The sequence below is a fragment of the Parambassis ranga genome, chromosome 14, assembly GCF_900634625.1.
Source record: "Parambassis ranga chromosome 14, fParRan2.1, whole genome shotgun sequence".
Lineage (NCBI taxonomy): Eukaryota > Metazoa > Chordata > Actinopteri > Ambassidae > Parambassis > Parambassis ranga.
In genome coordinates, this window is record NC_041034.1 from 11,733,066 (window position 1) to 11,760,023 (window position 26,958).

General features: G+C 40.7%; 1 protein-coding gene across 5 annotated transcripts in view; it reads right to left on the reverse strand.

The window, feature by feature from the left end:
- Positions 1 to 26,958, reverse strand: part of nrg2a (neuregulin 2a) — a 62,525-nt gene that overhangs the window by 6,652 nt on the left and 28,915 nt on the right. For 3 of the 5 annotated variants that reach the window (XM_028422538.1, XM_028422539.1, XM_028422536.1), the window contains exons 2-8: positions 25,487 to 25,652; positions 24,569 to 24,687; positions 8,000 to 8,120; positions 4,757 to 4,815; positions 2,032 to 2,055; positions 402 to 504; positions 90 to 213 (exon numbers count right to left, since the gene is read on the reverse strand). In XM_028422538.1, the coding sequence (XP_028278339.1) occupies positions 90 to 213; positions 402 to 504; positions 2,032 to 2,055; positions 4,757 to 4,815; positions 8,000 to 8,120; positions 24,569 to 24,687; positions 25,487 to 25,629 (693 nt within the window). In that variant the 5' untranslated portion in view covers positions 25,630 to 25,652. Of the gene's footprint in view, positions 1 to 89; positions 214 to 401; positions 505 to 2,031; positions 2,056 to 4,756; positions 4,816 to 5,207; positions 5,285 to 7,999; positions 8,121 to 24,568; positions 24,688 to 25,486; positions 25,653 to 26,958 lie in introns of all 5 variants that reach the window. The other 2 variants (XM_028422540.1, XM_028422537.1) reach the window with 2 other exon arrangements.

The window sequence follows — 26,958 nt, forward strand, 5'->3', positions numbered from 1 at the left end:
CTTTTAACAGATGGAGAAATGTGAAGATAGACTTTGACTATATAAGCCCTATAAATCCATTTGATGCACATCTGTGTGTATATACATACATCTACCATAGGAATTTCCTCTGGGCCAGGTCCTGGGTGATTGGGTCCATTAGCTAGGTTACGATTGGGATGTTCTGGACACATGTTTTGTCGCAGATGATTGTGCATCTTCTTTCTTTGTTTCCTGTAAAGCAAATCTTGGTTATTGCCTTTCTCCTTAAGGCAAAACCTTAAAACAGTAAAGAAAATCACAGTAATCTTATTACTGCTTGTGCTGCACATTAGTCAAACCGAACCAGTACAATCAAGTTATATTAGGTTTAACAGATGAGGCTAAAATCATGGGTTGATCTTTTCATTAGTGGAACTTACTTGGTTTTGCAGTAGGCAACCACACACACGATGCCCACCACCAACAGAGCCACACAAATACCCGTGATTGTCAGGACTCTTTTCTGGTAGAGTTCCTCTGCCTCTGTCAACATCACACCCACAGACACACAGACGCACCCACACATAACACAGAGAAATGACAGGAAAGAAAAATTAGCATCTTTGAGGTTTTTTTTACTGTGTATCGGCATGACTAAAGCCTGAGCAGTATGAAGCTTCAAATTCAAACCTCTCCTCTCACTTAATCACAAATATGACTGATGCTGTTGGTCCCTGTGCTGCATTAAGGCGGCGTAGGTGGGAAGCACAGCAGTAGTGTGGTCCACTAAGAATCTAAATCAAATTATATCATACCATAACAGTTTAGTTGAACTGTACAGTGTCGCTTTAGCATACGTTGAAATTAGATGTTTAGAAGTCCAACGTTTATCATGGTCTCTGCATGATCAACAATCTCCATCATTACTAGAAGTGTTCACCTACTCAGGCTTTTAGTAAGTACAATCACATCTTACATTTATTTATAAATAATTGAAGATTGTAATTAAATATCATTGTATGATGAATGATGACTTTTCTTCTCCAGAGAAGAATTTGTAGTGGAGACTTTTGTTTTGCCAGCATGGTGGAAACAATAGCACTGATGTAGTGTAGTCTCTGATAAATACTATATTTAAAAAATAAATATATTTTTTTTTTTTTTACAAATTCCACCTTTCATTTACCAGCAGCCATTTGTGTCAAGTTCCTGACACTGTAAAAAAAAAAAAATCACTGATACCATTTTATGCATAGCAGTAAGCCAGGTAATATTTCACCAACACTGCTCTTACTGAGGAAATGATATTGTTGTTATCCTGATAACAAAATGTTCCTGTACATGTATATACTTGTGTAATTTTCTGATCTCTAAAATGTTGCCTCTAGCAATGACTCTATACTGTCATCCACTACAGCACCTTTCTGGAAAAGAAAACAACAGCTAACAATGAAAGAGGGGTGAAATAGTGGCAGATAGAAGAAACACTGGTTCTAAATTTAGCACTGCATGCTTGTAACACAGCATTTCATGATTTAAACAACTAACACAGATATGAAATGTTACATTTCAGCTTTGCTAATGACAGGGTGATGAAGGAGTCATGGATAAGATCACACATAGATAAAAAGAAAGAGATGTGATAACAACAAAAACAGACAGACACTTAAGGGATGAGACCAAAAGGGTTGCAAAAGGAAGGAAGGAAAGTCACCTCTACAAACATGACACATCATGCTTGTTACAGATGGAATGAGGAACCAAAGTCCAAAAAGGGAAAATATGCTATCGTGAGTGAGACGGAAACTCATTTTCCATTGCACACGTATGAGGGGTGGAGGTGATTACATCCATGTTAATGATGCTGAATGGACGAACACTTGCACTGATTCATTCTGTCATTCTTGTCATTCTGAAAAGTTATGGGATGATGGCTCAAGAGGTCGACTGGTTAATCGGGGGAACGATATGATTTACAGTTCACACCACAGACGGAACAGGAGCATGTCAAAATGAAGGACATCGTAGCAGCTGTGCTAGGACTGAGAATCAAAATGGATTGTTCCATACCCATAAATTCAATCCCAAGATGCTCTGCCATTGCAGAGGGTTGAGAGTTGGAAAAAAAAAAACAACAAAAGACCAGTTAAAGAAAGTGACACCTGCTAACACATAGTGGAGTAAATACAAATCGGCATTACAAGCTAGACAAACACTTGTCAGTAATTGTCAGCAGACGAGACACCAACATGCAACATACGCTTCAAAACACACCACACACAAAACTACTTTACACTACATCAGTGTACATGACACGTAACGCTCTTATTGGATGGGAACTACTGTATGTCTCTGTTTTTGTTGCTTTACATGCGATCCTTCATGGAGGTTTCATACATTTCTATTTCATTACATAACCAAACAAGATCTCCTGATGGGAATAAGATATCAGGCACACAGCCACTCTCATTACCACTGGAAGGGAAAAATATGCGTCATCTACTGAGATTACCTGCACTTTGAGTTTTCTGTTTTCTAAAAATGCTACACTGTCGGCTCCCGGACACACCCATCACATGAACAGGCAAGTTAAAAAGGAGTGTATTGCGACTGGATTGGAGTTATAGCTGTACTTTGTATTATATAGCAGAGTAGGGAGTTTGTACCCACGAGCTGAGTCCATATCTCTAAAAACTGTCTTGCTCTGCTTGGGCTACAGCAAGTCCCAGCTGTTCTTATGACAACATGCTCTTATTAATCCAAGCCCTTATGGCTGAGGAGCAGAAGCCATCCTCCTACTCTTTGGTATCTCCTGGGGATGGGAGGCGCCCCTACAGGAGGCGGGTCTCTCTGTATGCAATTGATGTGTGTGTGTGTGTGTGTGTGTGTGCGCGCACAAGAGCCTGCTCTCTAAAACATAGTTTGAATTATCCTCCTTAATTGAGAGACTAAAATGTTCATGAGCTAGTGTCAGCATGGGTAGAGAGAACCTTTTTATAGCGTGCATCCATCCTGCACTTTTTTCTCTTATTTTAATCCAGCAAATAATCACTTGAACACAAAACCATGTAAATCCAGTAATCAAAGGCCAGTCTGTGTTCATGTAGCTGAATGAGAACAGGAAATAAATGCTGTCCTTGATGCAGATGCACAGCTGCACTGAAGTTAAACAGAATGCAGAAAAAGTGTAGGGGGAAAAAGAGCTCCCACACACACACAGCACTGCCTGCTCTGCCAAAAAAGCAAGTAATTTCAGCACAGTGCATTACGACTTAATGTGAGATGAAATTACTCGTAGTTAAGAAGGGGTTTTTTTGCATCGTACTCTGTGCCAGCATACAACAAACAGTATGTGTGAGCACCACAAATTCGACTACAGAGATGAGACAGAAAGCAGCATAAGGAAACTCCAAAAGCAGATGCAGTTTGTTATCTTATTTGAATATTACATTCAATTGCAACCATATGGGCTTGTAAAGACATGACAAATATGCAGTAAGTTAGCAAGAGATTTATTGCTATTACCTGACATACATTATAGGCTTTGGGTCTAATTATATACTGTTATTATACTACACACTTTGAGGTTGTATATACAGTGTTTTTGTTTAAAAAAATCAAAGCTACATAAAATCTTAGGCGTTTCATTAATGTCAGGTCACTAACTGCTTTCAGTGTTGCTCTGTGGTAAAGGATACTTGTACAAGTAATCAGGCAACAGGTAACACTGATGCGTAAACAATGGAATCTGCATTAACATGTCAGCAACGTGAAGAGGCATGGCTGCAGACCTTGTAGTTAGTTTTCTAAACCTCAAGGGCAACATCTATCAGACACTAGTCCTCGACAAACCTTCGCCTAATCTGGGTATAATTCTGGAGGTGATGGATGTGTTTGCTGAACTTGCCGAGTAGAATAGCGCAGGGTTGACTTCTCTCTCCTCAGGCTAGTGAAGCTGTTTGACACGGCACTCTACTATAGTGCATGAACTCTATGCTAAGGACATCTGCTGTTAAGAGCACCATTTTGTGGTAGTGCATCTCTGCAACCAGTGCAATTTGCTTATGGGCTGATCTCCTGCAGGCTCTTGGTGGTGTGTTTACAACAACATGGAGGAAATCTGCTCGTTGTTTGTTGTTGCTAGTAAAGTAGCCAATTGGCTCTTCTGCTCATGTTTCTGCTATGTATTATTCTACATGTAATATCTTGTTTGGAGCACACAATAGTAGAATAAGATGAGCTGAATGCCAGCTGATTGCATCCTTTGAAAGGATCGCCCTTAACAAACATGCCTCTGTCAGTTAAGCTGGCGCACCACCTAATGTATTCTATCATTTGTCATGCCTATTAGCTAATGCTAATTATCCAGGTATGGCTTTCCATCCATGGATCAGCTCCATGCATGCTTATCTGTTTGCAGCTGATTGCATAAACAGTCATTAGTTAGTAAGGTAAACAAAGTCTTATAGTAACTATTTAGTCATTAGACTGTGTTGTTACATGCAGCTAATTACGTGCAAATCATCTTGCACAAAGCGTCTAAACTCACCTACCTGTTGACTTAGTAAGAGCTCTTATTCTAAGAATGCACATGCAAGGCCACACAACATCACATGCAGACCAAACACAGTAACAGACTTTACTAATCTATGCCAGCTTGTGAATGAGTCATCAGAGGAGATACAGACACAACTATTAGGTAATAGCAGGAAATTAAGGCAGATTCTCTACGCCTAGCATGCACGCACGACACGAGAACAGTCTGATAGAGTGACAGAAGAGGAAATTGACATACGGTAGAAACTGGCCATAACGTAGGTTTGACAGCGATCACCAGTAAAGTCATTTGGACACCTGATGGAAAGAAACAAAGCCACAGAAAGAGAGGGAGGAGGAAGAGGAAGAGGAGGAGGGTGGTGGGTGAGTGGAGAGAGGGCAAGGGTGGAGTGAAAAAGAGAGTATGTGTAAGAAAACATGAGAAAGGAGGGAGAGAGGGGGAGAGGGAGAGAGAGGCAGAGAGACACAGAATTAGAACAACAGCACAACCACAGACAGCAGAAGCGAAGTGTTTCCCATGGATGACACCACCGTGTACAGGTAGTAGTGCACAGCCCATTGCGTGTTGACCTGAGGAGAAAGAGGAGGAGAAAAAGAGGAAGAAAACTGGAGGGGCAGCAGGAGTCCACAGAAGTAATCCAGTGACAACTGTGTCTCTGATCTCAGCTGCTCATATCAAGTGAACATACTTTTTAAAGGATTGGGCATGTACAACCGCAGTGGCTCAGTCTGTAAGCATCGCGGGCCGAAGTATCCATCCGGACATCTGGGAAGGAGCAGACAAGTGTATGAAAAGGAAAACACAGGAAATAAGGTGCATTTTAAATTTCATGGACTTAAGTCACTGTGCATATATATTAAGAAAATGCATATCACAACAAGTGAGAAGACAAAAAAACTGTAACTCAACCACAAAAGACAATAAAGGAAGAAAAACATTTAAAGGGCAGTAACATGCAGGTTTCCAACAAAAACAGAGCTAAAATTATGTTATTATTATATAAGGCTGTATATATGCTTCAGGGGCCGCAAGAATGTTCATGGATATGTGGAGAAATATGACATGTAGCCAGGGATAAGCAGTGTAATGCTTTATAGGTGATCAGTAAATCAATACTAGGAAGCCTGTGCAACGGAGCTGAAAATGGTGTGTGGTTTCTGCTCTTGGTGCATGTTTCTTGTGGCTGTGCTCTCCTGAAAATGAGACATTTTGTAACCAATAGGAGGTTATAATATGAGGTTAAATATTCAAATGAGGAAGAAATCAAATCCCAACTTTCCAGTTCCTGTTTAAAAAGGGAAAAAAAGGTTCTTAGTAGACAAACATGAGTCAGAGTGATGACCAAAGTTTCTTAGGTGTGGCTTTATATTTGTGCAACCGGAGACAGACTATCATCACCATCAAGTGTGCTGGACCTAACCATATTTCCTCATTATAATCCCATTAGGATGAGCAGTTGGTCTGTTAGGGCCACCAACATTCCTCTAACAGCCACAACTGGACCACCAATCCAACAAAGGTCACTGCTCATGATTTACTGGTTTCACACAACGCCTCCCAGGAGCACCATAACATTCAGCATTAAATTACTCATCCTGACTGATGGTGTTTAACTGGGGGATAGCACCACCTAGACCAAGGAAACTTGGCTGAAAGATGAAAGCAATACACTGTCATCACATCATGCAAAAATCCACAGTGGTGCAGAAAATAAACATGTGACATCCAGGGGAGAAAACACATTTTAGCATGTGTTAGGAGACATGAAGCAGGGTCTGTTCTTTAAGGTATTCTATAGACTACTACGACTCATTCTTCTCCCTGAAAGAGATTAACGATGTTTTTTTTTTTTAGACTTTGTTTTTTTTTCTCCTTTCAACAACCTATCATCTGACTTACTCTGTGGTTGATGTATAAAGATGTGAAGATCTTTTTCTATTGGTTAACTAGCAGGTAGCTCCCCGGTGAGTATTGAAATTTCTTAGATATCCTTGGGATCAAACTAATACAAGCTGTAAGAATCATAACTCAGTCAATACACTTTAGAATTAAGACAAGATCAATTAACTCCAATTTTGAGCTTTGTGTATTATTTATCAATAAAGTTCAAATTTTTTACAGAACATTAGAAGAAATATCTTGAGTTCCGTAGCTTACTTACTTGGGGGCGTTTATTTCATCTCCTTATGACAAAGTGCATACCTCAAAGTGAAGGAGCTGGACATAAAAGTAGGGCTAGCTGTCTGCAGGACTTGTTTAGCCAGTGAGTAATACCCACTGAAGCCTGGCCTATATTGAATGAGATGGCTGTGGGGCAACAAATCCCTGCAGGCCTTCACTGCATTATCCAACTTTTCTGGACCCATGCCCCGGCCGTGAGTGAATTAGCTGCAGCAATTGAGTTATTGCTGCCTCCAATTTGTACACAGCGCATTGAACGGCTGTTGCAGTCATGTCCTCGTTGCTTGTCGAGCGTCTTGCTGGCCAAATGGGCACAGAAGCCTCGACAATGTTTCAGCACTATATCAAACCGGCCAGAAGGAATTATGTTTACGCTGACATGTGGTCCTGCAGAACATGTAATGCAATATCTGACAGCCATGACACATAATCAGATAATATGCATAATTTGAGTAGGTCAAGTAGGTAAGTAGGTTTGACAGGTTGAAATAGTTACAGCTAGTTCTTTTCATCCCAAAGTAAACTGAAGATTATTTATCTTGATTACATTAAAAAACTAGCCCTATAATGCACTCCAAAATCCAAAGTGATGTACTTAAAGACACAAAACATGCAGAAAATATTCATATTTAGAAAAAAAGTGAACATTAGGTACTTTTTTCCTAAAAATTAATAATAGGTTGTGAATCCACAGCTGTTCCACCTCCAAAAAGAAAAAAAAACAACAAAGAAAACTACCTGTTTATGTTAACTCCTCCTAAAAATCATCCCACTTTGAGTCTAATACAAACGAAAGCGTAAATGTCAAAGAAAAAAAGGTTGTTTCTGTGATAATGTCAACCTGTTTTCTTCCTGAAAAGCAGATATACATGGTTCCTCCAGTGCACTTTACACATGGGTCTTGATCCCCTCTGCCAAATGTAAGCAATGATTCTATTTATCTCATTGGGGGCCTCTAACAGGCATAAATATTTGCTCACTACTAAACCAGTGACTCATGACATTTTGTAAAGGCTTTTAAGCCCTCCTGTACACTAAACATGACTTAAAAGGATGAGCACACCACTGCCTCACTCCATTATTAGTGTTAAAATACACAACAGGTGGGCAGTTAGGCAGCATTTTCCTGTGATGTGTTGCTGCTGCTGCTGCTGCAGAAAGAAAGAAGAAGGGGGATCAAGCCATACCATAAAAACATGGAAGATAAAACTTTGTAGCTACAATGTCAAGGGATATTACTAAAGTAAAAGCATCGTGAAAGAACTTGGAGAGAAGGTTGACAGTGAAAATGTAACTTACTTGCAGGAAAGCTGATTGATACCAGGGATGAAGTAACAGTCACCGCCATTCACACAGTAGGCCTTCTCTGTGTCATTGCATCTTCTGGCGTGGCCTGAGCCTGGAGATAGCGTTGTGGTTACTAAAAAAAAAAGAGAGAAAAAAACACACATTACACTACCTGCTGATCTTATTACTGCTCTTAAAGCATCAGGAGCAGGAATAAATGTTGATTTAGAAAAAAACTTTGGATGATTAATGATGAGTTTTATCTAATATGAACCTGATAGTCTTGTATAAGTAAGTCTGCGTGCTTTAATATTATATTATACACTTGTATTTTTAAAAGGACTCTTAGTTTTCCATCTTCAGATGTAATTGTGTCTCTAAGCTGTGTTGACACTGTCTCAAGAAGTTCTATGAACGAAGATAAATATTTTCCTTGTGCAGCGTAGGAGTTGTATACACATTGACTCAGGTCCTTGGAATGGCCCAAAATGTCATCTTAATTCCCCCCGACTGAATAGATATGTGCTTGGGATGAAGCCTGCTTATCAGAGCGAAAATAGGGACGTTTAAAGGAAGAGGAGTGCTGAGAGAGAGGAGCACTGTTGGCAGGATTGGGCTTGAGGAGGGAGGAGCGCACGTTACATATCGGATGTCGACACATGATTGTAGCCATGTACCTGCTGTCAGATGCTATTAGCACCTTTGTGACAGTTTGTTGGTGGGGATGTTTCCAAGTAGAAGTCTTTTACAACTACAGTACATCAGCAGCGTAATACGCATGTCATGCAGAATGTTGTGACAAGAAATTGCACCAGGCTCTGACATATAGTCGGCTGTTTGCCACCACAACAGGATTTCACAACTCCCAGTCACAGAGAAAGTCTCTCCTCTGGTTGGAGGAGTGTGCCGCCTTGTTGAGAAGCACACTTCTGGATTGGCTAAAACAACAGAGATTAATTCCCATGCTAGTTAGCAAAACAAACACATGACATCAGTCAGCTCTATGAGTTTGTGCAGAACAATGAATAAGTCAGCACTTTGCAAAGTAAAACTACAAATGATGTGTTATGTTTTATTAAATGTAATTCATAATGGGATCACTTTGCAAAAATAACTCTTTCCAAGTTCCAGAACAAAGTCCAGACTGCACTGGTAGACAGACAGGTTTACTGTAACATCAAAACTGAAACATAAATCTGCATTAATTTGATGATATAAACTGTGATTTATAACTTTTCATTTCAAAATGCATTAAATTCAAGCATAAATCATTGCTGTCATGTTATTGTTTGGCCAAAGATCCCTAAACTCACACAGCTTCTATTCACCGTCCACATCCACATTTTCCAAAAACATTTCCAGGTTCACCAGTTAATCAGAACTACTTCATCATCACCTGACCTCTTGCTTGGAGTGGTGCCGTGTAAAACACCTCATAAAAAGATCAGACAAAGTTGTCAGTAGAAAGGGACCTCAAAAACTGTAAAAAAGAAAAAAACTCTCCTAGGCTCAAAATAGAAACCTTGTGAAGGCTTTAACTATAAAACAAAAGGCAGCAAAACAGACTGCATGAATCTCTATATAGGGCAGCAGCCTCTCCCAGAATGTACTGGCAGGAGGGAGGGGGGAGTCCTGCACAGATCATCAGTCCTCCACAGGGCGGGCTAACACACCAACAAGCATACATAATCTCCCGTCCACCTGGCTTACATGTGGGTGGACTGTGGGTGGAAAACAGGTGACCCGGAGAAAACCCACAGCGGGAAGGTGGAGAACATGTAAACTTCACACAGAAAGGATCAAGGCAGGTAGTTGAACCATGGATGAGTTCTGCTGTCAAAGTTTATTTGGCTACTGGTCGTTCCAAATCTGCCTCACTGTAGTAACTAACTCATCCTTTTCAGCTACAAACATGCTCCAAATAAGTTCGAATTGATCACAACACACTTTAAAGACCACTTTGTACATTCTCCATGGGGACTGTCAATCAGAATTATTTCTTAATATTCTTTTTGTTTTTTTGACAATTCAGTGACCTGGGTATGACCTCTGTGGTTTCAGCACTTTTTTCAATAGTGTACATCAAATGTCAAACCAGTTTGGGCCACATTCTTATTTTAGATGTTACAAATGTTACAAAAAAAATGCCACCTGTCTGTATTTAGGAGCCAACTAGTTTTTGGCTAGTTGGCTAGTTTTGGCTAGTATATATATATAAAAAGATATACTAGTTGGCTATATATATATATATATATATATATATATATATATATATATATATAAAAAGATATACTAGTTGGCTATATATATATATATATATATATATATATATAAAAAGATATACTAGTTGGCTATATATATATATATGGGTCAGATGGGTAAATCCAACACAAAAGTGATTGCATATAGATGTTTTTTTTTCCACTACAGCCTAGTCGTCACAAGTGCTGCTACTCTCAGAGGCTTCAAAGATGGCATGTATCCCAGCACTAAGAAAAAACAATCCATTTGGGAACACTTATTGGCCTGAAGTCATCAACTGACATCTAATCTATGACACTGCACAGCAAGTGTCCCAGTTTTCTTCTCCTTTTTTCTTTGCTGTCCTCCCATCTTTCCCTCGTGTCCTCCAGTTACTCCCTCATAACTGAGACACAGGCGAGTAGAGAATCATAAGCAAAGACACAAATAAAACTACAACCTGTGTAAGATCAACATTTCAAAGTATTATGTCAAAGCAGATTTAAATGGCTAGAGGCACACACGTGAGAGGTGCGAGTAACCTGATGCACCGAGCATCTATAAATCACACATGCACCCACTTCAGGTTTTATAATAAACTTGTTAAACTTGACAAAAAGTATGTAAAACCCCGCTGAGCAGCAGTAAAATATCAGGGCAGGACCTTGAGATGCCACCCGTTAGCTGCTCCACGTCTACAGACAAAACTGAGAACGCGTTACACCTGTAGTATGTTTTTCTGTTACTATAATGAGGGATTTTTCTACACCACAGACATTTCTCAGTTCAGTTCAGGCATTCGCAGCACTTTTGAGGGTAACTTGCAAACTGTCATTAAACAACAGGACTGGAACTTCCTAAATTAAAAATAAATAAATTACACCTTAAAGGACTGATTATGTCACTACATACACAAAAATAATTTTAAGAATAAATGAAACACAAGAAGAAAAAGTTAATTACATTTACATATGGTAAATTTAATATGATAATTATGTATTTGTTTACCTTTTACTTTGGTTCTTACTTTCCTCCATAAAACTAAGCTTCCCTTAAACCAAACCAAAATGCATTTGTTGCCTTAGAACCTGAACTTTGATTTCTGGTCTCAAAGTTCTGCACTCTGTAGGCACAAAACACAATAACAACTGCCACACAATCCTCAGGTGGTATAAATGCAGTGCTTATAGTATATAGTATAGTATATATGTAGTGCATATAGCATTATGTAAACAATCAGTGTTGTGTTCTGTAATTTATTTATCTAATTTATAATTAATCTATCTTCCGATGCAAAATCATAGTTAGAAGCCATATTATTGTGAAATAAACTGGAAGATGGTGACAGAAAAGGCCCACAACCTGTCACAGTTTTTTTGGCACTCTTTCTGAGTCTGAATGCATTTTATCATCACCAACCAGAAAATAACCGTACAGCCACTGGTACTAGTTATCTCACTTACTGGGAAACCCATGGAAGTAGAGGTAAACATGCCGACCCCCTGGCCCAGAGTTGAAAGAAAAACAGTGTTTTCTTTCTGAGGTGATCTGGTTCAGCCAATACAGTGTTTACTCAGGCTGCGCTACATGTTTACTCGAGATTAAAACTCATGACAAGACCTACAAATTTATTGGTATGGTTGGAGATGCACATTTAAACTGAGGAACAGAATCTCATTTAGGAGTGTGTAGAGATAAAAAATAATAATAATACTGAAATTAGTGTATCACTCACTGCAGAGTAGTGATAAGGTTATTTCTGACTAGACTTTGAGGAAATAATGACAATAGAACACAGTCTACAAATAAAAAAAAAAGACAACTATCAGCTTACCGGTAAACGTTTGCCTTTAATAGAAGCAAATATTTTTTCAGTATAACAAAAAGACGCTGTGCTGGTCCACTTCACTGTTCTGTGTGTAAGTAAGAGCTGGAATAGTGCAGCAGTAACACAGTCACAAACTTATTGGATGAAAGGAAGCATTGATAATACACTTTAGACTACAAAGTACAAAAATTATATGTTTCTATTTATAAATGCATGCATGGAATGCTATATAACACTGGGCAATGTGGGGAAAAAAAGTGTGCATTTAATTGTAAAAAATGACATTTCTGTGACGGCATTGCCTTTCATATGTTACTGTATTATCCGAGCAGGTTATTGGATGTGGCTAGCCCTGAATGAGAAGCACAGTTTGGAGGTGGACACTTCTCTAATCATGCAGTGAGGCTGCTGTGAACAGACCCCAGCAATCTTTGATGACAGTTGGTATAATAACATGTGTCGAGAATGTTGTAAGTGTTCATCATTGCCATGTGGAGCAGCTGTTCAGCCAGGTCACAGTTGCATGCATCTGATAAAGAAAATCTGTATCAGTCAGATATGTTGGTTCACAAACCTCCTGAATCTATTTGACTAACCAGTAAAGACACACACATCCGGTCACAGAGATCTCCTCTGCACCACCTGCTCATCAACAGACAGATTGTTTCCTTTGTGTAGTATTTGAAATAATAATTAAAGGAAGGACAACAGTGGGCAGAGCTATTAACAAAAATAGCTTTTAGAAATTAACAGTTTTGATCCAGCCACCCCCCCTTTTGTGTTTTACTTAGTTGTCATCCTTTTCCCAGACAGCACTTTCATCTGCATCCGTCCCCGAGAGGCAAAGCAGTAATGGTGAGACTAAAAATGGCTTCTAACAAAGAGACCTTAGCCTGATCATAACAATCTGAAGTCTTTTCAACGCTTCTTGCGTTACAGTGACAATGCATTCAATCACTAACTGTCAGAACACTTTAATTATTTAAAATCATGTAACAGAGAATCCATGTCTACTTCCATCAATTTGTTCTGGTGCTTTTTTCTTTTTGCGATGCCATATGGTGCCGCCTGTCTCCTGTCACGCTTCCCAGTCACAGAGTTCAGGTGTATACGTTAAGGTTGACTCCTGGCTGGATGTGAAGACAGATTCCTTTAACCTTAAGAGGAGATCAGCGACTCCGCTAAACAGAGTTGGGGGCAGAGTTTGTTTATCTGCACTTACGTAGCCAAGGTTTAGTTAAGTTTGCTTGGTTTTTTAACCTTGGGTTTCGCCTTTCCTCGGTACTGTAGCCCAGGGGCTGAATCTGAGTTGGAGCAAGTTGAAGAGAGGTTTCCTCTGGGTGAGTGAGAGCCACGGTGTTTAGCCATCAGCCCTTGCCACTGACTTTGATTAATCCTTCATGGCCCAAGAACTGAAAAGAAAAGCTGGGGGTGCAAGCAGGACCATCTGGAAACCTTCATAAACATGCCTGTCTTTCCACGCTCTCCAAAGGATTCTAGGAAAATCGTAAAAATGAAAAGAGAGGTCCCTTTTGCTCAGTTTTTTCCTCTTGAGGCTCCGTGTGCATATGCAGCAAACAGAAAAAGCGCTCACACTGAATCCGAGCCCTGCGCTGCAACTCACAACCCAACCCGAAACCTTGAATTGTGCAATGAAATACATTTTCAATTGGCCTGTCTGTGGTGCAGAGTTAAACACATGTCCCCCTAATTTACGACAAATGTTGATAATTTACCTCAGCTTGGCTTAATCTCTTTCACTTCTGCACTGCAATTGAACAGAAAGGCATCTCAACACACAAGACAGAATATCTGACTCTGTGCAGGGAGAAAGCCAAGGCTGTTATTCAACCAAGGGTGGACCGGGTCCATCTGGACTCCGTTATGACTTTTTGTTTTCACTCTTAAAAGCAATGTTATCAAGATAAAATGTATAAATTATGCAGTCTATTTGGAAGCATGTCACAGAGTGAGGACAATGTGCAGACCTTCAGTCAGACATTTGTTTCGGACCGAATACTGAGGTTTACTGTGCTGTAGTTGAAGGCATCGTTCTGTAGAAGAGGCAACTTATTGTTTTATCCTGTAAATCTTCATCACAATTCAAACATTAATGACAGGTCGTAAAAATCAAACCGAAACCGATAACTGTCTTAAGTACAGACTCTTCAGCAGACACATAAAGAGGCTGGTATCTGTAATTGCTCTGCCACCCAGACATGCTTTTCCACCAGTCAGTTTTATGTACTAGAAAAAAAGCTCAAGGTGCCCCCCCCCCCACCCTCACCCGTCACCCCCACCCACCCTTTCCTCCTCTAACCCTCACCTCCTGACTCTTGGCAGGGAATGTCTGACATGTCTCCTGTTACAGCTGGGATCAAGATCTTTTATCTCAATACTAAAGCCTAGTTCCTACTGCTGTGGCATTCTTGCGCACTGCATTATGCTCATTTATGCTATTCTAGATATTCTGGATGGAATGAATAAATAAGACAAACAGATAAGAACAAGTACAAACATAAATATGGGAAGTGAGGTTTTTGCTTCCATATGAAGCTGTTGACAGCTGGGTCTGATGTGGTGAAAGAGGATGTGCAGTGAGGTTTAAGATAATGCTTGCATGACAGGAAAGAAAATAAAAAACCTGATTGTGCAGGTACTGAATAGTGGGTATTACAGTTTTAAAGAAAATGCAGCTGGATACAAATGACAAGAGCAACAAAACAAGATAAATATCTGCACTGTGCTGGCAGACACTGCAAATGCAAGAATGATGTAGCCACATGTAGACATTAGCTTTCATATAGATAAAAGAATTTGTTAATTGGACAAAGAACGATACATGCCTTTTATTTTAAGAATTAAAGCGGCAACATATTGTGGACAGGAGTTCAAGTTTAGACAAATTGCAGCAAAGAAAAAAAAAGAAAGGGAAGCGGAGAAAGAAAAGAGATGGATACAGGAGCAAAGCAAGGGAGAGGAGGGCAGAGAAAGGAGGGTTTGTTGACAGGATCATAAGTTGGAAAATATTTCAGCTTGCCAAAGCCAACAAAAACCAAGCCTGCTGCTTCCACACATACAGTATAGCCACACCCAGTAAATGGCAACATCCAGCATCTGTGCCTTCCAGCATTTAGAGTTTAAAATGAGCAAGAGGGATTTCATGTCAAATACCAAAAGAGGAATTAAATTATTATTTACTGTAGCCAGGTATGAGCCCATTAAGAATGAAGCTTTTTTTTCCTCAATAGAAAATTATCCATAATTCAAACTGCTTCAAAAGAGGAATGTTTAGAAATGAACAAAATGGAGCCTGCCAGGAACATTAATCTACCACCCACTCTTCAGCAAGACTGCCACTGCCACAACCAGTGTGTCTTCTTTTATACTCTTGTCTCCTATTACCATTTTTTCAGTCACATAGCTGATATGCCTGGTCTTGCCTGCCTCAATCGTCTCACCACTGAAGTGAAATCAAAGAGCAATCCAGTATGTGATTGCACAACAGCTGCTCTGCTCTTAGTGCACTGCAAAAGAACAACAGTGCGCTGAGGAAGGGCAGGGTTCGGGTGTAAACGTGGGTCTCTGGTGTGGCCGGTGACGGGCAGCAGTGCATGTGTAGTTGACAACAAAGTGACACATGGTGTTTGTCTGTGGCTGGTTTCCACACAGGGCTGTTCTATGCAGTTCAGGCGTGGTGTCCATGCTGCTTTCTTGTTTTGAGTGTGAGGATGCCTGTTCCTTTCATTTTTCCCCTCTGACGTGAGAAACTATTGTTTACTGCATCTTTCAGTTTGGATTATTTCCAGCTTGTAGGTATGGCCGATACAATCACAGTCAGTTTACTCCAGCAGGGACCAACAATTATATTCATACTCACTGATCTGCTGAGCTAGCACCGACTCAATGCAAACTAGGAATAACCCAATACATATACTGATGGCTTCAATTGGCTTCATTGATTGGAATTTTAGAGCCCTCTTCAGGAAAACTATTGGTGAGGTAAGAGAGGTGTGTGGGGTATGTTAATATTGAAAAAGCCAGTATTGTGACATCCTTCAGGTGAATATGAATATAAGAGAATACAAATCATAAATGTTAGGATGTAAAACTTGAAAGATTTAGCAGTAAGAAAGACAAAAGTGTCTGATTACCTACAGAATAATAGAATGAACTTACAAAAATGCAATCAATATTTTGAACAATAATGTTCTTGACAATCACATCACTTTATATGGACAAAATGTGAGGTATCCACTTGTGTTCCTTGCCCTTCATCTTCAACAGCTGGCCCTCTTTTCCAAGAAGGGCATACTGTGCAACCTTGTACCAGATACAGAAGATATACCACAGCTCCATATTTGGATCTTGTGCTCACAGCTACAGTAGTGGCCAGCTGCTAGGACTAAAGGTTTTCCCTCTGCTGTTCCACGAAAGTACTCATAAACACACAGACACACACACACACCACCCACACTTGCTGTATGTCCTGAAAATGGGCAATGGAGCAAGGGTGTTTTGTTAGGCTGTCAAGCCATCTGTGCTGTATACTGAAGGATGAGCTCAACATGAGTGTATCAAGTGAGGCCCGTTCCATCCACACTTCACACCTACACACTCAAGAGGAAATGGCTTCGACGCAGTTGACGGTAACTCTTTACCCGCTGCTCTCACACAATCCCCAGGAAAGATCTTAAAACACCCAAACAAGACATGATGTGATGAATACAGTTGCCAAATAACCAACAAAAGGAAGCAACGTGATGGAGTAATGGAAGGTTTAGGATGAAAGACAGCTGTGGCAACCAAAGTACTGAGCTCCTGAGCTTCAAGCTATGGAATGGTAAGTATATGTTTCTCCTGTGCTCAAAGAAAAACTTAACAAAAAAGTGTGAAGACACCCAGAATTAGTCATAGCTCATTCAGAAAAATGCAAGGTAATAGGAGGAGCAAGGATTGTGTTTGATGTGAGTGAACAATAGTTTACTCACAGGCTCTCTTTGCAGTGTGCTGGCTGAACTCACGGCACATCCGAGCAACTGCAAATTATTACTGACTCCGTACAAGCAGCCTTTATGATGCAATGAATAATTTTGAGGCAATAATTTCTCCTCTTTGAAAGCATTAACAAACACCGCAGTGCTTGTTAGTTATTTGGCAAGTCAAACCAGAACCCTGCCCGGTCACCCACAGTTGGGGTCAGCAGCATCAGGGGAAGACCACCAGGACAGCTGAGAGGGGCTGAAAGGGATTCTTTTATTGTGCTATTAAATGAAGTCTCAGATACATTCTGTCCCGGGGTCCTGGAAGAGTTAACAAAGCCCTGCACAGAGCAAAACCTTGTGTCACCTCCTGCTCACATCACTCAGTTTTTCAAGTGCAACAGCTGCTTCCTTCCTCACACATAGCAATATCCTCGCTCATTCACGCTGACGGCTTAACCGTCCCGCATAACACAGCCATACTGGATATCCGTAGATGTGAGATGTGTTTTGATTTTAAATAACTTTGTTGTTTTTGCAAAGATTTGATCGAGGCCACTTATCACGCTGGATTAAGAGGATTAAAGAGAATTAAGGGGGGCAAACAAAATATAATAATCCATTGAGAAACTTTTATAAGTTGTTTTATTTGATCATTTTTAGCTATTTTTCTAAGAATCTGACAATGATAAGAGTCAACAGCTGCTTCTGCTCACATTAGCACATACAGTGCAAGCCAATAACTCGTGGTCCCTGTCAGAGAGGCAATGAATTACTGACATATTAGGGAGCTGATTTATATTTTATGAGTGCAACATTACTTATCTTCTGTCAGATTGACTTGTATTGAAGTTGGAGTTGGAGGAAAAGCACAAAAGCACTGCTTTTTTTGTTACAGCCATACACATGTAGTCTTACCAAATAGCATTAAAACACACATGCCCAGGCTGAAATCCCTAGGAAAACATGTACACCTGGATGCCAAAAGTAGCCATAATATGGAGGGATTTGTTTCCTTAAAGGCATACAAGAAACAGCAGAGTGGTTGCCAATTAGAGCTTCTTTAGAAATCCCTTAGATGTTCATCATGAATAAGTATTTTCTTTTGATTTATCATTTCTTTCCATACTTTTGAAATGACCCGAAACAGAAATACAACAAAAGTAGTGCATGTAACAACATGTGTAAATCCCAGCTACTTCATGACTTATTCATCATATACCATTTGGCGATGATGCATGCTTAAGATGCTGTGGGTGTTCATGCACTGATAACTAACACTCATCCATTTACTGTTGGTCTTTCCACTGTACCGGATGCTGCACACTAATACAGAAAGGCCACTAACGATAAACAAAAACATGCTGCAGCGTGGGTGAAATGACCATTTTGTTACTGTTAGGATAACAGTGTAAACTCTGACACAGTCAGGCTGTTGTGAGGTAAGACATAACGTCAGAGAGAAAAACAAACATCCAGCTAAAATGTTTTTTTTTTTTAATAATCAGTGTAACATCTTCTTCGAATTTGTTTGCAATTTGAGTATTACATTACTTTGTGTGGAAACCCAAACTTTCTGAGGTTTTTTGTGTTGGTTATTTGTGAACCACACTGGTCGATTTGCTCTTCAGAGCCTGAACCTGGTCCTGATTTGTGGTCAGCTTCACCAACTGACCTGAGATTCTGGCACAATCAGAAGGCCACCTCGGAGGAATGCCTCTGCAGACCCCTGGACTGCTGATAATTTTGAAAAAGTGGCCATGACTAATAGCACAGCAGCTTGATCCACAGAACCTGACAAGCTGTTCTCCAGTGGCCTGTAAATACAGAACGCTTGGCAGATGTGAAGGCCTGTTCCTCTCAGACATGGCTGCTGCTGCTGCTGCTGCCGCTGCTGCCGCTGCTTACCCACAGCAATCAATAGAATTGAGCGGCTTACAGATACTCCACATTCAGCCAAGGCCACAACTAACATCCTGTAGTGTCATTAGAGATGAGTTTATCTTGTCGCTTGCGTAGTAGAAGTGAGTAAGTTGTGTTTTTACTATGTGTAACTAAAGAGAAGCATAGAAGGAGTGAAGGAAGTTGTTGTTTATCTAGTGCAAAGTAGCACTTACGTAGGACAGATATGAAGACTTACTGGAAGAAGAAAGAAAAGAATGTTTTTTCGTGGAGTGTTTATTTGTATAAATCATGTTCTCTGCAACACTGGATAAATAATGGCCTTTCCTTCCAAGAAAAATGGTAACTGAATGTTCTGAAGAAAAGCTGAATTAAACTTTTGATTCATGTTATGTGCTTCTCTGTTCTTCTGCCAACATGAATAAACTCAAATATAGCACATGAGGCATGTATGTATAACTAAATAGAATATTAAGTACAATAAACAATAATTGTTGGTTTTGACTCCTTCTCAGTTTCAGATGCTTGAAATTTTGTTCAAATGCAAGAAATCAGAAGCATCCTCTTGATTAATTTGTATTTACTTTTACTCTTTTGTAGCTTGATGCTGTGCAGCAAACTGCACATGACTGGATGAATGAGATCTGACTGAAACCTCGGTATGTGTCAACAATGACAAGGATTGCCCCTTGTACTCTGCTGTACATCTCAATATATTGAGAATACCATGACGTCGTGTTATTTAGTCTACTCAATTATAAAAGTTATTAGGACATTTTGAGTTAAGCCAAAAAGCATGTTTGGACTGAGGTCGAATGCTGGATAGGGAGTAAAAACATAAAGGCACGTGCAAATTTGTGCGTATGTATATGTTGTGTGTGTGTGGTTTAGTTAAGGGGAGGGGTGGCGTGTGTGCGTGCATGCACGAAATTGTTGCTGGTGGGCCTCAGCATGACTGCTGAGGTTGGAGCAATCATATGTTCAGCTGTGATTTCCATCAACACATTCCTGGACGCTCACACACTCTCTCAGCGGAGCTGTGCACAGCACCCCCCAAGGATGTGACCTGCAGCCTGCAGACACATGGCTGCCTCGCAAGCGCTTATCACAACACAGCAGCCTGTAGGATAATGGGAGGCCTTAATCTGAAGCCACGTGGAGCCAAGCAAACTTTGACTAGTGTTGCTCCTTCACGCTGGCCTTATAGAAAACAGTCGATGATATACTACACCGTTCTGCAGAAGGCCAGCAGGTCTCACCATGCCAGACTGATTACAGGGTAGAGGTCAGACCACATGGACAACAAATGGTCCCTAGCCCTCTACACTGGGGGTTGGGTATAAGGATGAAAACACCTCTCTTGAGAAGGCAGCAATTGTTGCAAAGACTGCATTAAGGAGACACACCACACAGTCGCACACACACTGTACACTATGTTGTGACAGTGCCGAAGTTGACAAAATGCAAACAAGAAAACATGCAGGAAAGCCTTGTGGATTGAGAAGAATGTAAAAATTGCTCTGCTGATCGATGTCATGTTTCAAAACTCCCAAGCAGCTTACAATGAGCCAAAGCAGGCAAAGAGGACGCAAGAATATTAAATCAATCTTAAGGCCAAAACACTGATAACGAGCAACTTAAACATTCAACTCAGCAGAACATCCAACCATCTGTGTTGAATAGTTATACAGTAACTGGCACTTAATCAGTGTGTGTTTCTCTTCTACTGGTCCAACAAAAAGACATGAGCAAACTCTCCACACAAGTCCTATCAATCAATGTTATTGGCAAACTGCATGGCTGGCGTGAAGCCATGATGTACTGCATGCTTTAGAATGCATAAAGGGGATCTCTTTGAGGGAAGGTTCACACAATCACACACACACAGGCTATTTTCTTTTCTCCTGCCCAAGGCAGGACACACATGCACATGGAAGTTGCATTTGTCTTGTAACATCAATATAAGACTGGTTGTTATGTGTATAAGAAGTGATTTTTATAGCGTTCAGACAGTTTGAGTCAATTTAATCTATCGTTTTAGTTAAAGGAATGTTTAGGCAACTCCTCCTTAATCACACCTCTGGGCTACATGTCAGCCTAGTCTGGCACTCCTTGGGTAATTGATGCCATGCACGTTACCTCAAAGTACCTATACGGGCTCATACATAAACTGTTTTGCAGAGTTTGGTACAGCAAAAAAGTACAAATCCTGATGACATTCACTCAGCTGAAAGACCCCACGACTCATCCAACCAAAATAAATATAAATATATTATAGAACCACCACTGTCCTCCACTTCTCACAAATGTCGTAAAAAAAATGAATCAAATCTATAACTGGCACAATGCAGTCTGGAGTCTGTGTGAGCTGAGCTGTGTATTGTGGCTGTGGTGGCCTGTAGTCACCATGTGGTGGAGCTGAGTGCTGCCTTCACCAGAACAGAGAGCAGCGGGCAAGCAGGCACAGCCTGCTTATGTGCTACATAAGATGCTCCTCTGCCGAGCTGCTGTTTGACTTTATTATCTATGATCTTTCACTTTCTGTCTGTGCATGTCAGTGTGAAAGCTGATCTGTAAGACTTCACCTTGATAACGAAGGTTCAAGCAGTGTTAGCATGCCAAACACAGTGAGTGGTACACAAAAAAAGAAAGAATAGAAAAAAGAAACCATGCACTAGCATCAGATACAGTATGAAGGTGGCTCGGACAAAGCTAGCAAGCGCTAACTGCATTCTAAAATGGGTGTGAAACTCTCCTCTGCAACACAGCGGGCTCATGTCTTCCTCCTCTTCATACTTTCTCTCCAGCTCCATCTCTCTTTCCTGTAGCTGTATCTCCTTCTTGCTCTCTACCATAATGTCTTTGTCTGCTCTCTGTCATGCATTCCCTCATTTTGTGTGTCCCCCCCCCCCCCTCTTTATCCACGCTCTCTTCTTCTTTTGCTCCCTCTGTCCATCTACATCTGCACCCCTCCCCTCAATCTCCCCTCCCCAGAAGGCACACATACACAGATAATACTGCGGCTACACGCTGCTTCGGCAACATACTGCAGCAGGCAAGCATACTCCACTGCAGCCCTTTAACACAATTGCCATTTCTCTTATGACCTCAGGATGAAAGGCAGCTCTTGGTCGAAATGTTGTGTCCTCTGCCTCCATATCAAATTGTACATTTGGTTTACGGCCCACAATTGTGACTCTCCTTGGAAATGCAAAGTGTCTTTTCTCCTCAACATATGCAGATTTCAGCCATTCACCAGCACCAGTCACCGTTTGCTGCCAATTTCTTTTCAATGACATGTGTATTTTCAGCAAAGCCCTCCCTCTGCCTATGGACATATCACCCATGATTTTCGCCCTGTCTTGCCTTCTTCCCTGAAGCATGACAGAACTAGGCATGCTGTCGTAACACAATTTGACTTTTTTTTTTTGAAGGAACAAACACCTTCACACGTATACAAACAAAAACACACTGTCAGACATCTAGTGATCATGGCACATGAAAGGACATACAGTGTTGCCATTGTTGAAACATCCAGGAGTGATTTGAGGAAATGACTGTGCTGACAGACAACAGCACAAAGAGCACACACACACACACACAAAAACATGCCATATGAGATCTGAGGCAACATGCACAAATATGCGCAAATGTGCTTTAACATAAGCTTTAACAGTTGGCACCCTGTTTATCAAAGATGGCCCATATTTTTGCTCCAGATGTAGGTATATCATGTTTTAAATACTGTGTGCTGGAAGTGAAAACATCGTCTAGTGTACCATATCATTGTTCAGTCATGTTTTATCCATTATGGCTACTGTACGTCTCAGCCCACTTGTTCATTGCTTTGTAACATTAGATTTCCTTTGATATTGTTGTATTACCAGCATTTTGGCCTGCTAAGATCATCATATACAGTTTCACAGGCCACCAGTCACACGTTCATAAGCTTTCATTAAATCGTCAGGCAAACAGGTGCTGCCACTGGGGATTCCCCCTCAACCTTTGCAGGGCACAGAGCATGATTTACTGTATTTGGTTTAATTACCATTATTGTTACTCAGTGATTAGCATCGATCAAATTAATCTTTCATAAATGTTATAGCACAGCATGTCTTGGAATCATGCATAACTGACCCTTTTAAATATTGCATGCTCATGAGCAAAACGGAATATATCATTGCACTGGAATAAAGCCAAGTGTCATAACAAGCATACAGTAATAGTCACATGAACTGGCTATAAAACTAAACTGAAGCCTTTTAGATGTCAGAAAATGAAAAGAGCCAATGTTTAAATACAAGATGGATGACTTCTTTTCTGCACAATTGTTTTGCTGGATATCAAACTTGCATGTTGCAACCCTTGAGGATCTCTGTGTTTCCAAACACAATGGCTTCTTTCCTTTATATCTGAAAGGAGCTGCTGCTCTAATAATGCTGCTCAGCTTAAGTCTGCTAACTGTAAACAATAGCTGTAAAAGGTGGCCTTGACAAACATAAAGAGAGAAGGGGGAGTGATTATTGTGCCTGAATGTGAATACAAGGACACTGAGTGATGGCTAAACTTCAGTCCCTCCCTCTTTACTCAGCAGCTACACTTCTGCCAGTGTGTGATGTCTACAGAAATCAACCTGCTGTCAAGGTCAGCAATGAGAATAAGAGTATCTGCTCTGTTGTGTGGCTCCAAAAACTATTGTATGTATTTCTATGACACAATTCACCTGCAACACGTCATCATGCACAATAAGTTTGATTCTTTTCAAAGTCTTTTTCCTTCCACAAGCCTAGAGCATAGTCTGTACACTATCAAAGTCTTCAGGCATTATTCAGCATTCTCCAGAGCAGCCAGGTGATTCAACACCAGCAGGAAGTTGCATTTCCTCAAGCACATCAAGCGGTTTCAGGCTCTTGCGTGCCAGACAACCTGCCGTATAGTTCTTTGATAGTCCGGCACCTGATAACATCAAGTCCTTTCTTAAAAAAGAGGCAGAAGCAGAGCTACATGAGATGCATCATCTCTGTTAGGTCCTTCTTTTTATCATTATTCTGGTTTCATCCACTCAGACAACAAGCTACCCATAGCAGCCACAAACACACACTACCCGCACGGCTGGGAACAAACACAAACTCGCCACCCCACCAAATGGAAGCAGCTGTTATCAAAACTCTTTCATCTGCTACAGTACTTTGCAAAAAAATCTGCAATGCACACGCACCACCACTGAACAAGCGTGTTCGATTCTATCGCACTCCGAAGACTGCACTTACAACTTCCATGTTCTGTCAGGCTAAGTTTTAGATTTAGATCTGATGTGTGCTGCTTGTGTTGTGTGCTGGTGATGGTCAAAGAAAGTGTGGGATTTCACAGTGAACAGCAGTGAATGACAAGCAGAGATATTACACTTTACATTGCATTTAAATTCCATTCAGTACAATACACGGTTCCACTGATTAATGGGCAGAAACCACATGTGTGGACAGTTGTTCTTCATGCATGTTACCATTGTTACATGCCTGTTTGTGATGGCTCTCTTTGGATCTCTCAATTGGCAAGAGAACAGACATAACAACAACAATGCCAGTACATCTGTGCCACTTCACTTGTTGCTTAGGAGTCAGTACTCACTGCTTTGGACGTTTACAGTGCCAGTGGAGTTGTCCTTTCCCAGCGGGTTCTCCACCACACATGTGTAATTCCCAGAATCCTCCAGTTTTGCTTTGCTGATCTGGACTCTGGAGTTTTTCCTGTGGGTGACAACACTCACACAGCTGAGTCAGGGGAATGGAGTAAGGGAGGAAATAGCAACAAGTGGAAACATGGGGGAACAGAGAGGCAGACAACAGGGCAAGCAGCAGCATGGCACAACGCTATTCTGAAAGGGATACATGTTCATTTACTCTGAGACTGGGGCTCTGGGACTGTTCATTATAAGAAAGCAGAGGACAAGGTGTTCAAACCTGGTCCTATATTCACAGGAGGTTTTACAACCATAATGTGTGGTGTGTTCTCATTTTTGTTGGGTAGTTACAAGAAAATGTATTTTTCATGTAGTAAGATATTGTTTACATTCACCTGTCCTATTTATGCAATCACTAGATACCAATTAACTGAACCCCTGCTATATAGGACACCTTGGAACAACACGTCCTCACATAATGACAGAAAAGGTTGACTAACAACAATTATTTTTCAGTTATTTCCTTATGTTTAGCAAGAAAACTACTAGGTTAAGTTCTCATTCATAATATTGAGCTAATTATTACTTATACTAATATTATTCACTGACAAGGTAGACTTCTGTGTGGTGGCTGGGTATACTCCATAAAGCAAAAGTTATTTTTCCAACTTTATATTTAGAGTAATAAACTGTGTGATCATTTAATCACTACATTGGAAGGAAGGAAGCAGAATACAAAAAAAGGGGGGGGGGTGGCCTAGCCAGTCTGCTGATAACAACCGTGCTTCCCCTTTGGAGTACCTGCATCTCTTTTCATCTTACACAGCTTGTGTTAGGTTTATAGGACATGGGTGATTTGTACTCACTGGCTGTTCCTTATTTTGACTATTTTGCTTTTCTTCAGCTCGTTGCCATCTTTGAACCATCTGTAGGTAGGGAGAGGGTTTCCTGTGGCCTCACACTTAACTGTGAGCTTTCTTCCCTCGTCCACTATTATTGGATTCTTCATCGGTTTTAACTTTGGAGCCGCAGCTGGGAAAAAAAGAAAGAGATAAATGGTAAAAATAAACATTAATAAAATCACACAGATTTGAGTGTGGTTTTCTGTGTAATCCCATGTTTTAGGAAAAGGCAAAGACGAACACAGAGACAGCAAGACATTTCTGTGGATCAGGTCGACAGCTCTCTCATGTGACCTCCAGATGTTGTCACTAGAGACACTATCAACTTTGCCTCAGACTAATAAACAGGCTGATTTTCAAACTGGCTTTGCTGATTTTCAAAACACCTGAAGCAATATGAGGAAACATCCACCAGCTGGTTAAGAAAATCTGCAACCACAAGCTCATGTGCAATTAAAGACAATCTGTAAACATGAAAACTTAAAAACATGATGCCATACCAACAAAGATGTTGTGATGATGAAGACTAAAAGGAAAAATATGATATGATACAAAGGCTTTTTTTCCCCACATTTGTGTCAATAGCCATTTTTGCATGGTCTCGGAAGAAAAGAACAATATTTTAATTGAAATCTAAAAATGATATCCATCCAAATATACATGCACCCGCAACACACACCAATGCAAACACTTGCCAGCTGACAGCTGCACACATGTTTAGGAGAAGACTCATCCAGGGAGGAGCCCAAGAGAAGGGGTGAACAAGGGTCATCCAGGGGCTGGCCAGTTCACCCCCCCTCAATCCCACACACACAAACATACTCTCTTTTTCCATGTGTAACATTTACGATTTCATGCATATGCCTGTCCTACAAATTACAGCTGTTTGCTGTGCATCACCTCCTAAAGGATGGCAGCTGAATGAAGACAAACAAAGCATGACAAGCAAAAAGGAGTGCTCATAGGTAATGATTTCAATTAAAAAACTCAAAGAGTGGTGCACCAAAATTATCCCCTGTTGTCCTCTTTAAGAGGAGACTGTCCTACTTCAATGACCTGGTAAAGGCTACACGTCTTGCACAGACAGAAAAACCCTAATGATGCTGCAGTTTTCATCCTCTTTGTAGAGTTAAGTGGCTATTTGATGGTTCTGGTGTGCAGATTCGGTTTGTCTTCTGTACTTCAGCAACTGTTAATAATTTCCTGTAGTTTTAAAGGAGGTAGCAGACCTACAGGGGTCAGTACTGATCCTAACTGCACCACATCAGCCTTTTCTGGAGCTATGTGATATATTGATAATAAAATGTTATGCCTATGGCAACTTGTGAGTGTGTCCTGTGTCTGACAGTGTAACCTCCATCCTGACACTGACGCTCTGCTCTGCCTCCTCTGGTCACTTGGCACTAATACTCCTGACAGAAGCCAGCGGTCACAGC